Below are 15213 nucleotides of genomic sequence, written 5' to 3' on the forward strand. Positions count from 1 at the left end.
GGTGAGTTTGCTCACTGTTTCCTCAGTGACTGCAGCAGCTCAAGGGACCTCTGCTCTTCTTCCTGCTGCGTGCCAAGGGAAGAGCTTGGGGCTGATGCTAGGAAAAGTTGATCCTGCAACTTCCTAGATGCATTGAAACACGTGGGCTAGTTCCCTTTTTTTTTTTTTCTTTCCTTTTTTTGCTCTCTTCAGAGCCAAAACCTACGTTGAAACTGGAGGGAAGGAAGAGGGGTTGGGTAGATCCCCACCCTTTCTGCCTGCTCTGCTGTGACATGAGAGCTGGGGCCTGAAGGGTCAGCACTGCTCGCTGATGTGGAGGAATAAGGTTATCTGGAAGCATCCAGGCAGCTGCTTTGCTGTCCTGGCAGCAGGAAGAGCTCCCTGGGACAGCTTTTCTGTCCTGCACACGCTGTACGTGCCTGCTGCTCAGGGTCTGGTGGGGAATTTGAGGAAGGGTCTGCATCACGTACCACAGATCAGGGCAAGTGGCTGTGAGGGGCTTGGGGGTGGTGAGATCAAACCTGGATTTATTTTGGAAGCAATGTTTTGGGAGCAGTTACACAGCATCAGTTCAAACCTGGTAATTATTGCAGCTGTGAGGGGCAGAAAACCAAAATCCAAACTCAGCATCTTGCTAAGGTGCTTAACTGGTAATTTCCATGAGTGAGATCCACCCTTCTCAAGACACTTCAATCTGTTCACATTGTTGCTTCCTCTCCAGATTAGATAGGTGGAAGCAGTGCTTTTTTAATTAGAGGAAAAATCCTGCTGCCTCCTGCCAAGACAGAGGAACTCTTGGCAGCTCCCTTTTAGTGATTGAAGCCTCCCCTGTTCAGCCAGGTGCCTGCAGGTCATCTCCTGGGGCATCTCCCTGCCCAGTGGCAGAAATTCCTCAACAGTAAGGACGAGTGCTTCCAGAGAGGATTTCTTCTTCTTTAATTGCCCCCTTCCCTTGCTGGGGTGTAGTTGCCATTCTCACCTTGACTTCTTGGAGGCTCCTCATTTGCTTAGTGTTGGCCAAAGGCGTTTTGGGGCTCAGCATGGTGAGCACGTACGTGCTTTGCATTGGGCTGCTGCCACTCCTGTTCTCAAACTGGTTCTCCCTCTCCCCACCTTTGGTCAACGCTCCCCCTTCAACAGCATTCATTGGCTGCTCTCACCTGGCATGAGGGTGACCCTGAGGAGAAGGATTTACTGCTTTGCCTGGAGAAATCCGATTTCACGCAGCACTCACAGCCAAGCAGCCCAGTTAGACCAGACAGTCTCGGAGATCACTCCGACTTAGCTAGGTTATCCTCCACCTATTTATAGCTCCCTTCCTCTCCCAACTCCACCCACCGTGGGGTTTTACTGCAGGGTTTAAAGCAGAGCTCCCAGCCTTTCCCCTCCCTGTGGAGTGGAGCTGCCTGTTTGGCTCCCTGGTGTGGAGCTGGCGGAGGAGACGGGCCGGGAGAGCTGCACCACGTTGGGAGCCGGCAGCGATGCGGGCAGCAGGCATGTTTGTCTCCTCTTGGGATGAGCTAAAACTGGCGTTCCCATGGGCAGGAGGAGGAAGCAAAGGGTTCTGCTTTACCAGCTTGAGGAAGTGGTCTTGAACCAGGCTGTGGAAGTGCTTTATGTGGCAGTTTAAGCCAACTCAAGGGGGAAAAAGGCTGCTGACGCCTGGGCATCCTTCCTCTGTTTGGCTCAGCCTGCAGTGAGAGGCTGTTCTACCCATCTTGCCTTTATTTATCTACTTTATCATGATAGAACCCGAGTTTTGAGGTAAGAGACAGTTTGTTCTTCTAGTAGGTGTCAGAGTTGCATCCCCTGTGCCTTTGCTGCTGGAGCACGTAGGGCCCCCGGGATGGGGCGGAAGAGCCAGAGACAGCACAGGTGTGGGATGACTGATGTCTCCAGATAGACTGAGATGATGATCCTGGGAAGTGCTCTTCCCCTCACATCTCGTGGCTTTCGTTTAGCCAGAAAATCAGATTTGTTACAAATTAACTGCTTGAATAGCAGGAAATGAGAGGGGAAGCGCCAGGGATCCACTTTGGTTGGATCTGGGAAATCAGTGAAACCTTGCTGTTGGATAATGGGGGTGTGGGGCTGATGTACAGCAGTGAGGCAGACCAATTACAGCAAGGAGGAGGTAGGGAAGACTGTGTTCTTGGGCTTTTTTCAGATTTATTTGGTTAGTCCAGGCTTTGTAGGCTGCAGAGACTGTGACAGAGCAGTTAACATTCTCCAGTTAATGACCTAATGCAGGCACATTCTGGTATTGAGCTTGTAGCAAAATTGCACCTGCTCCTTGAGCTGCTGCTTTTGAGAGTCTATTATCTATCAAGGCCTTTCTTGATCCCTTAGATCAATCCTGGGATTGAAAAACTGTATTTTAGAACTCCTCATCTCAGCCTTTTTATGGCAAAAGTGGTTTCTTCGCAAAGGTCTTTCTGTGGTTCATTCATCTCCTTCAATCCTGGTGGGTAGTTGAATAAGCTCAGCTGTGCTAATTTTTCCATCTTCCTTGCTTCTTCTTTTTTGCTCTGTTAAATGTTACCTTGATCCATTGCTCCTGACATGCATCCAGATTGTCCTGCCTTTTCACTTGAAGGAGAGACGTGTGTGTTTAAACTTCTTTGAATACCAGAGGACATGAAATGTTTCTGGAGTTTAATTGTGGGGATGCTTGAGGAATAAATTCCAAAAAATAGGAAAGAGAGAGGAAGAAACGGATGAGCAAAGCCCCAGACCTGCTTCTGTAGGTAAGGGCGTGCTCAGGATCAGCTGAAACTTGGCTTGAGCTGAAAATAAATAGTCATAGAAAATACTTGTGCAGATCCCCAGTCTGTCCAGTTCCAGCCTTACTGGGGTGTTAGAAGGAAACAGGAAAAGAGGGATATTTTATTTTACATGTAAGCACACAAGCCATCCAGTCCTTGTAGCAGAGGTAACTAAAACTGGTGTGCCAGTCAGAGTCCAGACTAAGCTGGTGTGTGTGGTCCCCAAGGGCTGCTGGTTTGGGCTCCAGGTGGGCCTGCTTGTTCCGTTTTCTGCTTCTTTCCCGTGTTGTGAAGGGCTTTGTGCTGGGCTCTGCTGTGCTTCCCTCCATCAGCTGGTGCTTCCCTGTGCCTGGGAACTCCTGGTGCTCACCTTGGGGGGAGCTTCTTCTGGAGCCCCCACACTCCCCATCTCCAGCAGCAAAAGCTGGATTCAGTGACACAGCCCTTCCCATCCCAGTGAGCTCTGGGATGGGGACCCTGATCAGAGCATGCATTGATAGGCTTTAAAACTGGAGGGTTGTTGCTGAAATCGTACCTTATCTTTCTCTCTTTTTCTTTCCTTTTTTTTCCCCTTTCTCTGTGTTTGTTTGTTGTTTTTTTTTCCAACTCTGATCAGAACCGACCTTCCTTTCTCCAGCGTGCTGGGATCTTTGCAGCAGCCCATGCCGCAGCGCCTCGCCTGTTCCACCCGAGCTGCCCATGCCACTGGCTTGGACCTAACCTAGGCTAAATCTCAGCGTGGCCTGGGTAGGGGGGAACCATGGGGAGCTCTGCCTCATCGCTGGCCGCAGAGACGGAGTCGGACCATGGCTTCAGTAGCTCGCCCTACCCGGGGCACCCGGCCGTGGGCTGGTATAGGAGCAGTCCCGGTGGCCCCGTGTGGGAAAGTGCCCTTATAACGCGGCAGCACCAGCACTTACAGCACCGGCTGCGAAGGTAAGGAGGAGGGGAAGGAGCCTGCTCACCTGCTCACCCGCTCGCCTGCTCACCTCTCAGCTTCAGTCCGGGCGCTGCCTTTGGGACACGAGTTGCTTTGCATCCTACTGAGTGTTGGGTCCCTTCATTCAGAGGCTCAGTTCCTTGGGAAGCCAGAGCCAAATTCCCACTGATCTGAGTGATGCCAAACCCTGGCTTTACACAGGGTGGCTGATGTTTCCTGCAGAATGGACTGCAGGACTCATCCCAGCTCTTCCTCACTCACCTAAATTGTCAAGGTGGCTGCCTGGGAATGGGATCTCAGTTCCTTGTTTGCCATGTTCTTGTGGCTCCTCTTCTTTCTGGCCTCCCAACCCCACTGTAGTGTCACAGGTGGAGGATTGTGTCTCCAGGTTGGGTGGCAATAAGTTGCTGGAGTTTCTGGACTCAGAAGAGCCAGAGAAGCTGTTTTCATGCAAAAGCAGTGAAATGCTTTTGAATAACAGATCCACAAGAATGAAACACACCAAAACAGAATTACTCTTAAACAGATTAGTGTTTCCAGCCCTCAATTCCTTTCCCACCTCGATGAAATCAGCACCTCAGATGTGTCCCTGAGCTGTTACCTCTGCCCCTTCCACATCAGCCACTTGCAGTGAGGAGTTTGTCTTGTTGTTGGAGGGCTGGCGTCCTGCATTCATCCTCTGACAGGTTGAGAGATTTGTCAAAAAGCATCTAAAACCCCTCTGCCTGGGGGCTTGGCTACAGAGGCTGCCGTGTTTTGTGCTGATAACGTTTGAGCCGTTGCCTAATGCCTGCTTTGTGTAGACTCCAGCCTGGATGCGTGTCCATACCTGCTTGAGTCTGTTTGGAACTGCTGGTCATTTAGGAATAGCTGCTTGCTCTGAGTGTCCCTGAGCTGTCCTGGCTTTCCCCTGGAGGTGTTTGCTGTGATGATGGTGCAGTATCTGTGGTGCAGTCCTCGTTTTCCTGCCTTCCTGCTGCTGCAAGGCCTGGGATGTGCTTCCCAAGCTCTGTGCATGATTCTGAGAGCCTCCCAGCTATGTCAGGCTTTGCTCCCTTCTGGCCCTGTCTTGGGTCTCCTTGTTGAGCTGGGAACAGTGTGAAACCAAGAAGTTGTTTCACTAGCATAGACTTGAGTACCTTTAAAAAAGATATTTTGTGCAGTTCCCAAATTCCGTTGCTGTGTGTGCCAACCTGTGTGGCTGGTGCATGGCTCTGGTCGGTGATCTGTGCTGTGGGGTTTGTCCCCTCTAGTTTAGACAGATCCTGCAAACAGAGCTGGGTCCTTCCTGCAGGATTAGCCCTTCTGGACTGCTGGTTTTCCCTCTGCTGCCTTGAGGAGTTGGGGAAGGTGTCTCAGCTCACAGATGAACTCCCTGGTATGGCCATGCACAGCCAGAACTGAAATTTAGGAACTTCCAGTGCACACCTGGCCCTGGGCACTAAAAAAGGCGGTGTCACTGCAGCCTCGTGTGTGGCAGCTGGGGCTGCTCACGGCTCCAAGTCTGTCGCTTGGAGGAGCTTGAGGAACTAAGTGATATCTTGACATGTGGAAATAAATTTCCTGAAGAACCAGCCTTGGTGGTGGAGCGGATGTCGGGGCAAGAACAGGAACTGCCGGTCTTGGCGCAGATAACACCGGTGTCCTGTGGGGACAGGAGTGGCTTTTGTGATAATTCCTTATTTCCCCTGCTAAAGGGAGAGCAGAACTCATCCCGACTCAGTGTTGCGTGGTTCCTGGAGACAGGAAAATCACCGGCCGTGATTCACTGAGCAGCGAGTTGCGTGGGAAGAACTCGCTCCAGGCGGTGATTATGGAAGTGGGTTCAAAAGACGTGCTGAGATCAGCCAGGCTGCCAGGCATCAAAGGGCCGCCGCTCCCAGGGAATAGCAGGGCCAAGGAGCAGTGGATGATTGGTTTTCAGAGAGGAACAGATAAATATGTTCTTTTAAAAAATTAAGTAAGTCAATAGAACAAGTCAGGGTAGGTATCCTGCCTGTGCATGTCCTCGTCCCTGGAGTCGTGGAGTGTAGGAAGGAAGTGGAGTATTGGGGAGCCAATTTGAGGCCGGCCAGCAGTTCTGCGATAGACTTTGCTTTTCCTGCTGATTTTCTGTCCCTGTCTGCAGCCGCCTTCAAAGCTGATAATGCTTTGGCTGCTGTGGAGCAGCACAGAGCCAAGCTGCTCCAGTCTCAGGGATGAACACAAACCTTCCTTGGCAGGAAAACAGGGACACAAATACTTAGCGAGTGACTTTGGTCCGTACTTGATGGGGGAGTTGGGGGAGTCACCCCTCGTGGTGGGGGGCGGGAATATGGGGAGAAATCAGTGCTGTTTGGCTTTCAAGATTTTAGAAGCTGGGAGGCGGCTTCACTGTCTCCTGTTGCCTGGGTGAGGCTGATGGTGTGGAATTCCCTGTCTGCTGAAGACAGGGAGACAGGAGGGAGTAGAAAAAGGGCCTTAGTGGTAGAAGCAGCAGACTTGTGACAACCAGATTTGAGTCCCTGGTCTTTTCTGGACAGGGCTGCACAGTCTTTTTCTGTGTGTCAGCCTTTAACCAGGAGCCCGTCCCTTTCCCAGCATGCCAGGAGGACACAGCTGCTGTAAGATGGGAGGTACCAGGTGTTAGGTGCATGTTACAGGGATCTGACTGCAGAAACCTCTGCTTAGGGCAAAGATGCTGGGTTTAAATTCAGCCCTGATACCTGCGTGCAGCCAGACAAATTCTGGCTCAGCTACAAGTCCCCTTGGGCTCCATCTTGCTCATGTGCTTGATAGTGCTTGGCCTGGGCTGTTGTTGGGTTGGAGCATTCAGCTGAGCTTGGGGATCCATCATGGCCAAGCTTCCCGACGTGCCAAACCCTTCCTGGAGCTGGGAGCAGGAAGGGGCAGTGCCACAAGCCTGGTGCTGGCAGCAGGACACGGCTCCATTGCTGTGGCTGCCACAGTGGAACAGTTTGGGAGCTGTGGGATCGTGGTGGTTTCTCCTGCTGCTGCTGGAAGTGGTGGTGGCACCTCTCCAGGGTGTATCCTTCCACATTGTAAGGGGTTAGGAGTGAATTGGGGCTCTGTTTCCTGAACTGTTTCCTGGTGAGATTTAAGGGAATGTTCCTGTTCACCTACTCCTCACTCCCAGCATTCATGAACAGGCTCCTGTTGAGTACTGAGAACTTCTGGATTTCACTCTGTTTAGGAGGGGCTTTCTGGAGAAAGGGTTGCAAGGTCTGTGCAGCTGATCTAAGTGTCTCTGCCCACTACTGGCTTTGGCTGAAGCTCTCTGAACTCCTTCCTCTTCCAGAGGATATTCATTTTCTGGGCTTTCCCACAGCATTCCCCAAAGGCTTTATATTTTTCTGTAAAAGCCTTTGCAGAATGAAATACTTCTGGGTTTCAATGACGGTGGAGGGAGGAGCACACTCTTTTATTGTTCTTTTATTTTATTATTAGGGTATGCTAAAAATATGTAAATCTCCCTGCTTTTAGAGGGAAGTGAGGGGACCTGCTTTTGTTGTTGGCAGGTGGTGGGAGGGCACTTGCTGTGTCACCCCCTGCTCCTCAGAAGCACCACTTACTTCTGGGGAGAAACTCCAGGCAAGCCTGAGTGTCCTGGGTGTTTGTGAGCCCTTGATTTAAATACATGAACAGCAGCAAGTCACAACTGCTGGGCAGCATCACACAGGCCTTTTTTGGGGGCTCTGAGTTGTTTTGAGGCTGGTGGAGATTTTAGTGACGGGACTCTGGCTTATGGAAGTGTGGCAGGGAGCTGTGTGGAGAGAGAATGTGGCTCTGTGCTGCTCCTTCCCACCCTCCTGTGCTGTGGCACTTCAGCTCTGAGTGCAGCACAAGCTGAAGTGTCTGGAGGACACCAGGACAGTGTTCAGTCTGCAGAAAAGGAGGTTCAGAGGGGACCTGCTTGCTCTCTACAACTCCCTGACAGGATGGTGCAGCTGGGTGAGGGTCAGGGTCAGCTCCCAGGGAACAAGGGACAGGACAGGGGGAAAGGGCCTCCAGTTGTGCCAGGGGAGGTTCAGGTTGGATATTGGGGAAAAATTTCCTCACAGAAAAGATGGTCAGGCTGCCCAGGGCAGTGGTGGAGTCACCATCACTGGAAGCATTCAAAAAGCATGTGGATGTGGCACTTGGGGACATGGGTCACTGGTGGTCTTGGCAGTGCTGGGGGAACAGTTGGACTCAATCTACTTGGAGGGCTTTTCCCAACTAAATGATTCTGTGTGTTTCTTGTTGGGGAAACCAGGGCCCAGAGAAATGAGATTCTGGGAAGAAAAGCTCCTGGTAAAGCATCAGGTGACTGCAGGGAATCACCTGGGGATCTCCTGCTTCTGTTTGCTGTCATCAGATCTCAGGTCGGGCACTGGCCTCGGGAGGTCTGGCAGCCTCAGCAGGTACAGGTGCCCCAACAGACCTGGGATGGGGCAGGCACAGATCCCTGGGTTTTATCAGCAACCTGCATGGATTTGGATGTGCTCAGAGAGATTATTTTGCACCTTTCACGAGTCACTGACCGGTTGAGGTTGGAAGGGATCTCTGGGGTCCAGCTGGTCCATCTCCCTTCCTAAGCCCCCATGCAGAGAACAGAGACGTGGCTGTGGTGTGGCTGTGGAGCAGCTGGGGGTCACCAACACGTGCTCTGTGTATCCACAGAGGAGGGATGAGGAGGGAAAAAGGAGCCACTCTTCCAAACCACGAGGGCACCATCAGCTCTCACATTCAGGACATGCCTGCTCATCACACGGGAGTGGAGCGTGTGTTCCCCAGGTGCTTCATTCAGTGAGGTGGATGCATCCCTGTGCGGGTTGTGCTCCCTCTGGAAGCTGCTGTGGAGTTCAGCTGGGATTTGGTTGAGTAAAGATGCTGCAGGTTGTTGTGCATACTTGTTTGATGGGAATCAAACTTGGAGCTGTTTGCTCACCAGTTCTCACCAGAGCCCGCAGTGTCTGGAGCAGTGTCGTGCTCAAGGAGGTGTTGCAGTGCCAAGGAGTTGGCAGCATGGAATGCTGTTTCATCTGCCTGAGGCTCCCAGCCCTGCCCATCCACTCTCCAGGCTGGCAGCTCCAGCGGTCACAAAGCCTATTAGTTGTTTAAATTGGGGCTATTTATAGCTCTGGAGCCATGGATAACTTGGAGGGTGGTGCAGAGCAGCGGAGACCGGAGTTCTCCACAGATCCCCAAACAAAACCTCCCTTTGCTCCCTGTGTGCCCTCCAACCTTCCTCATTTCCATGTCCCACAAGAGCCATCCTGCCTCAAAGGAGGTCAAATCCAGGGCAGAGGCAGCTGGAGCATATCCTCGTCTTATGCAGCAGGCTTGGCCAAATCTGAGCAGAAATGCCTGACCCTCTTGCCTCAATGTTGCTGTCACAGCATGGAGAGCACAGCAGAGCTGTCCATTCAACAGTGCCAGCCTGGAGAAGGGAAAAACCAGCACCTTTACCTGGTTTGGGGATGCTCCTGTCGGCAGGAGCTGAGCGCTTTTGCTCCAGGAACATGGGTTCAGGTCCTTCTCCAAGTGCAGGTGTTGGGGAGTTTTGCTTTGGATGCTGCATTGCATGAAGGAGTTTAGCATCCAGCTTTGGCTGTGCATAGATCCAGTCTTCATCTCTTTCAGGAAGAGACCCTGGAGATGCAGTTGTGCTGTGAAGGAAGCTGGTCTCTGGTAATCACTGCTGTGGGAATGTGTGGGTGGAGGGCCTGGGAGAGCCCTTTGGGACTCAGTGTTTTTCCAGGTGTGTTGGGGGTGGGGAGGGAGAGGAATTGGTAGGTGGTGAATTTTTTGAGTTTGTTATATGTTTTAAGAGCAGGGAACAGTAAGAGGAGCCAGAGCAGGGATATATTTTTTTTCAGAGTAACCCTTCTGCATTGCTCCTTTGGCTTTCTTTGGCTGCCTAGGGAGGAACGTGGTCTCATGTCTCATGGCAAATCGCTTGTCCCCCTGAGAGGTGTCACACATGTAGCTTGGAGTTGTGAAATGGTCTCAGTCCTCTGGCAGGAGCTGGTGGATGGATGTGATGACAGTGGGAAGTTCGGGAAGCTGGCAGAGCTGCTGTGAGGATCGAGGAAATGCAGGAAAATGTGTGTTTGGAGGGTTATTTCTTCTCTTGGGATCAGGATGGAAGCCACAAACACATCCCCCTAACAGTGTGCAGCGTCTGTCCTGGAGGGAGATGGGCCTGCACTGACCTCAGGCTGTGGGCTTGTGAGAGGAGGGGTGAAGGCAGGAATATCCTCCTGCTCTCTGGGTGGGCAGGGAGCTCCCTTCCCTCTCTGCAGCCAGTGTTCCCTGGGATCACTGCAGAGCCCATTGCTTCCCTCTCAGATTACCAGCTACTGGTTGCTGTGAAAGGCACGTGCTGGATTTCTCCAACCAGTAACTTAATCCAGTTTGACACTGGTGGCTCTGGGCTGGCATCTCTGACTTAACATGAGTCAGAAACAGTGAGGTGGGGGGGGGGTATGCTCAGAGCTGCACCCACCTCCCTGCAGCCTCTTCCCCCGTGATCCCTGGCCCCATGTCCCTGAAAGGCCGCCTTGATCCCAGCGCGGCCGGAGCCTGGTGCTGTGTGTGGAGGGGAGGCTGTGCTGAATGAACCCTCTGCAGGCCTTTGTTCCCTGGGATGAAACAACCCTCTGCACGGGGCTGCTGCCAACAGAAGGGCACAGAGAGGAAAGGGGAGCCCTGCTTGGGTGCTGTTTGCATTTGCCAAGCTGTGCTGCATCTCTCTGTTCCTGCCCAGGGACCCACAACCCATCCAGGTGGCCATGCCTTTTCAGCCACTCTTCTTCAAACTGCCCTGGGCTTTTCTGTGACTTGGGCACCTTCCCATGTTTCTCACCCTGCCAGCATTCCCGCTCTGCCTGGCAAGGCACCAGGATCTCAGCCAGCACCCCTTGCCAGCCAGTGCAGCTCACAGCACCCCCGGGCATCACCGAGTCCCTGCGAGGGGCGGGTGCTCCAGGTCACCGTGAGGAAGTGTGGAGAACTGATCCGAAGAGAAGGAAGCTGCTCCTGCGTTACAGATGGCATTTCTGAGGCTGCAGCAGGACATCCAAAGCAGAAGGAAGCTGGAAGTGGAGTGTGAAGGCAGCCTGGAGCCCTTCTGGATGGCGGCAGGACTGGCAGCAGGAGAACCGGAGCGGTGTGGGGGGTGAGGAGAGTTTGGGCTGCAGGTGCTTGGAGGCTGCCAAGTCAGCAGCTTGCAGGGAGCTGGAGGGGCCTCGCCTGCCCTTGCCCAGAGCAGTGCAGAGCTCAGCTGGCTTTGCAGACACTCAGGTTCCAGCCCTGCTGCTCCCAGTGCTCCCTGTGCATCGCACACTGGGGCTTGTGGTTACACAGAGCTGGGCTCTGGCATTTGGAGCGTGGCAGGTTGGTTACGGCAAAAGAGGATTTTGGGAGGCTGGCTCTTGCTGACGTTTGGTGGGAAAGGACGGTGTCCATGCTCCTTGGCCTTCAGCAACATTCCCCAGCTGTGGAGTGGGGACAAGGCAGACACAAGCAGGATATTTTGTCTTCCTTAAAACCTGATTTTAATCTCCCTACCTTGGAAAAGTGAAGCTGTAGGTAGGTAGATGGACAGATGTGTGTGTGTGTGTGTATACATACCAGTATTTTTTTCCCTTGCTTCCTTGGTACACCAAGGAGAGGGCACCTTTCATTCAGAGCCCTGGTGTTGGCTGGCACGTGCCCCATGCGGCACTGGGACATTCCATCAGACCCATGCCACCAACTGTACCTTCCCTGCCCGGGAGCTGAGGCTTCTCCTGCTGCCTTACCCACAGCTGTTGTGTCCATCTGTGGGGAGGGACAAACATGGAAACACTTGGTGCTTCTGAAATGTGGAAAGACTTTGGTTTTGCAGGAGCTTCAGGCTGCAGCCCATGGCACAGAATGAACTGATCAGTGGTGTTGCTGCTGTCTTGCCCAGCAGCCCCTGTTGGCATGTGCAGTGACTGGCACTGAGCACTTTACACACGCCCTAGAGAATCTCCAGCAGAGCTTCACCCAGTGATCTGTTTTCCCTGGGTTATGTTTTCCTACAGCAAATATGTCTTCTGGGCACACTGGTGCAGGCACTGCAGCCCTGGCTTGCTCAGGGGCTGCTCTTGGTGGCAGTATGATGGGGAGGGCACAGCAGCTGACAGGGCCCCTGTGTCTGGTGCAGCATTTCAGTCTCCAGGGCACGTGTGCTCCTTCCTCCTCTGTCCCGTGCAGATTGGCAGTGATGCCCTTCAGGGTGTCCTTGAGGAGTACATGTGCTGAGCTTACCCAGGGCTGTCTCTGAGCGTGTGTGTGACTTGATGAGGTTCAGGAGCTTTAAACCACAGCAGGAGCTGCTCTCCGTGGTAGAAAACTCAGTGTTGTGCTGCAGGGAAGGGACACTGAGCTGTTGGAGCAGCCCAAGCCTGGCCTCTCTGGGCTGTGCTGTGCTGGCAGGATGCTTCCCTCTGGCACTTGGACTCAGGAGGGTTAATGGCACGTGCTCCAGCCAGGAGCATCCTCGAGATTCCAGCTGTCAAAACACTTAAGTGTGTGTCATCTTTACAAGGCAGTAAGCAGTGCTACGGTCTGAATTACCCAGCCTGGAGGCCTCCAGGGTACAGTATAACTTGGAGGGGTTTCCCTGCTAATTCCAGCCTGTCTGCCTGCTCCAGGAGTCAGCCAGATGTGTTGCTGGCTCAGTTAAGGTGGCAATAGCTCTAGAGCTTGGGGCATGAGCAGAAGGAGCAGGTTGGGGTGCTGGGTGGTTGTGTGGCTCAGTCTGCCCCAGCACAGCACTGTTCTGCTCTGTTCCTGGCCCTTCCATATAACTCACCAAATCCTCCCCTCTGTGTCCAAGAGGCTGGAGAACCCAAACAGCCCCCGTTTTGAAAGGGCACAGTGACGCCAAACTGAATCTGAGGCCAAGCGTGGATTCGTGTGTTGAACCTGTGTTTGCTGGGGCATTGGGACCATGGTGGGCTTCTAGTGTGCTGCAGTGCTCCTGTGCCCTCCTGGAGCCTGGTATTTGCTGATGGGATCCTGGAGGGTGATCTGTGACTGGCAACTGCCCAGGGTGGCCTTGAGGCACCATTGACTTGGTGCTTGATGGGGCTGGAGGTGCACAGAAGGGTTTTAAGCTGGGGTATCACGTGCTGAGGGAGCCCCTGTCACTGCCTACACAGGATGCTGTGCCAGAGGATACAGGCCAGGATCAACTCTGCACACCCAGAGCTATTTCACCTGCACCCTGGCACTGAAAGTTGGCACAGGACTGTCCTAGAAGCCACCAGTGCCAGGAAATGAAAATGCCGAGTAGGCTGTGCATGATGAAGCATTCCCAGCCAAACCACAGGAAGGTCAGTGTGTTTTATCCCACTGAGCCTCTAGGGAGCTGTGGCTAGTTGTCCCCTCTAAAGTTCAGGCACATGAGAAGGAGAAGTGACCTTTATAGGTCAGGAGCACACACACAAACAGATCCATTGCTGTTGGTGGGACTCGTGCACAGGATCCCATCCTCTCCCATCCCTTGCAAGAAGGAACTGCACTCAGTTGCTGGCTGGGGCACCTCAAGGAGGTCCTTCAGGGCTTGAGAGCTCCCCAGGGCCTGGGGGGTCAGTTTGGACCCATAGTTTGACCTCTCAGTAAACTGAAACCCCCAGCCCTAGGGTGGTTTCTGGAATGAGGAATGAGCCTGGCCTGGCTCTTTCTGCGGGGATGCCCAGGGGCTGAAAGGGCAAAGTTTCCTTGGCTGTCATTCTGAAATTCCTCCATGGCTTTGACAGTACAAGACAGAGGGCTGGCTCAGGGCATGGGGAGTTACCCTGATGTCAAAGGAAAGCTGTTCTGTTGAAGTTCACTAAAGAGGTTTTGCTTTTGATTTTTTGGAGACCGTGTGTCAGCACCCAGTGGTGCAGAGCAGAGCCAGGATTCCCTGGGAGCTGCAGGGCACTCTGACCTTTCCTTGGCTTCTCCTCAGAGGAGGGGGCAGTGGGGGCCTCGGTGGGGGAGTCCCATGGCTCTGTGCACATGCAGGGATATCGATCCATGACTTGACAGCCCTTTTCCACCAGATCTGGTGTGCAGAGCTGGCAAGTTCCTGGAGGTGCAGGGCATAATTTAGCTCAGCAGGTAGGAATGGTGTTTAACCAGTGCCAGAATGAGAAGGCAGTGGGTGACATTTGGCATGGGGGTGTCCCTTCTCCTGTCCTTGGTGGCTGCAGTGTGGAAGTCATGTGAGCAGCCACCAGCCTGCAGATGCCCTGTCCCTTTTGTGCCATTCTCTGCCAGCTGTATTTATTGAGCCTGACAGTTCAGGTGCTGTGGAGATGGACGGATTTCTATTAACTGTACCCTGCGTGTGCCCCGCTGCGAAGCGAGCCCAGGCATTGGCATTGCAGGGTCTGAAGGCTGGAGCACAGCAGCTGGAAATGCAGAGTGTTTGGTTCAATGGAGATGTGAGAGATGGAGCAGACAGCTTTGGAGCTGTGGTGTTGCTCCTGATCCATTTCCCCTCCCCTCTCTTTCATTCTCTCTTCCTCTTCCCCCACCACTCTTCCCATTCTATTTTAACAGCACTACAAATTGCAGCATAAATCTTCAGCTGAGCAGCAATTTGGCTTGGCAGCCACCAGTAAATCTCCTCTTGCAGCCTCCCCATGTGCGGGAAGTTGCAGTGGGAGTAAGGGGATGTGTGTGAGTCCTGAGTTTACAGTCCCATCAGGTTTTCCTGGCTCTTTCCAGCTGTGGGCCCATAGCCTTAGTCCCACATCTCTCTAGTCCTGGGAAACAGGAAAACTCTCCCACACCAGCCTTCAGTTCAAACACCAGCTGTGTTGGCAAGTGGTGTGAAACAGCCTCAAACATGGAATAGGAGGGCTGCCAGCACAAGTTCCAAATGCTGTTGTTGAGGTGTGTGACCCTAAAGTTGTTCCCTGTTCTTAAAGACAGTACAAGGTGGTCTTCATGTGAGCAAATGGACCTGTCCCTCCAAACTACCCTGCACATGCAGGTGCTTTTGTTACCTGGTGCAGAATGTGTGTATCCTCTGTGGGCTGTGGTAGGAGGAGTGATGGAAAACAGCTCTTGAGTGGTGTGTGAAAGGCAAAAACTTTTGCCATTTAGTCCATGCAAGGGATCTGTCTGCACAATCCCACACCAGGAGCTGTTTGTCCCAGCAAACCTTTTCCAGCTGCCCGTTCTGTGGCCTTGGGTGTGTTTGTAGCCCCCTTCCATCATGTTTGAGCTTGACCACCCTGGTGTTAGGAAGAAATTGTTCCCTGTGAGAGTGGTGAGCCCCTGGCACAGGTTGCCCTGAGAAGCTGTGGCTGCCCCTGGATACCTGGAAGTGTCCCAGAACAGGTTGGATGGGGCTTGGAACAACCTGGGATAGTGGAAGGTGTCCCATGGAATGAGATGGACTTTGAGGTCCCTTCCAGCCCATTCTGTGGTTCCATGATTATGTGACCAGGATAAAGTATAGACCATGCCTTTGTCTTGGCCTCTTCTTGGCTGGAT

At 53.0% G+C, this 15213-nt stretch overlaps 1 protein-coding gene across 8 annotated transcripts in view; it reads left to right on the top strand.

Annotated features, from left to right (window-relative positions):
- The window catches only part of CAPN15 (calpain 15), a 56434-nt gene that overhangs the window by 12579 nt on the left and 28642 nt on the right, over positions 1–15213 (top strand). For 5 of the 8 annotated variants that reach the window (XM_048320768.1, XM_048320771.1, XM_048320767.1 and 2 more), the window contains one exon: positions 3382–3701. The exons of 2 other annotated variants lie outside the window; for them this stretch is intronic. In XM_048320768.1, the coding sequence (XP_048176725.1) occupies positions 3526–3701 (176 nt within the window). In that variant the 5' untranslated portion in view covers positions 3382–3525. Of the gene's footprint in view, positions 1–1350; positions 1765–3381; positions 3702–15213 lie in introns of those variants that run through there. One more of the 8 variants, XM_048320769.1, reaches the window with a different exon arrangement.

Source organism: Corvus hawaiiensis, chromosome 16 (assembly GCF_020740725.1).
Source record: "Corvus hawaiiensis isolate bCorHaw1 chromosome 16, bCorHaw1.pri.cur, whole genome shotgun sequence".
In the NCBI taxonomy this organism is placed as follows: Eukaryota; Metazoa; Chordata; class Aves; order Passeriformes; family Corvidae; genus Corvus; species Corvus hawaiiensis.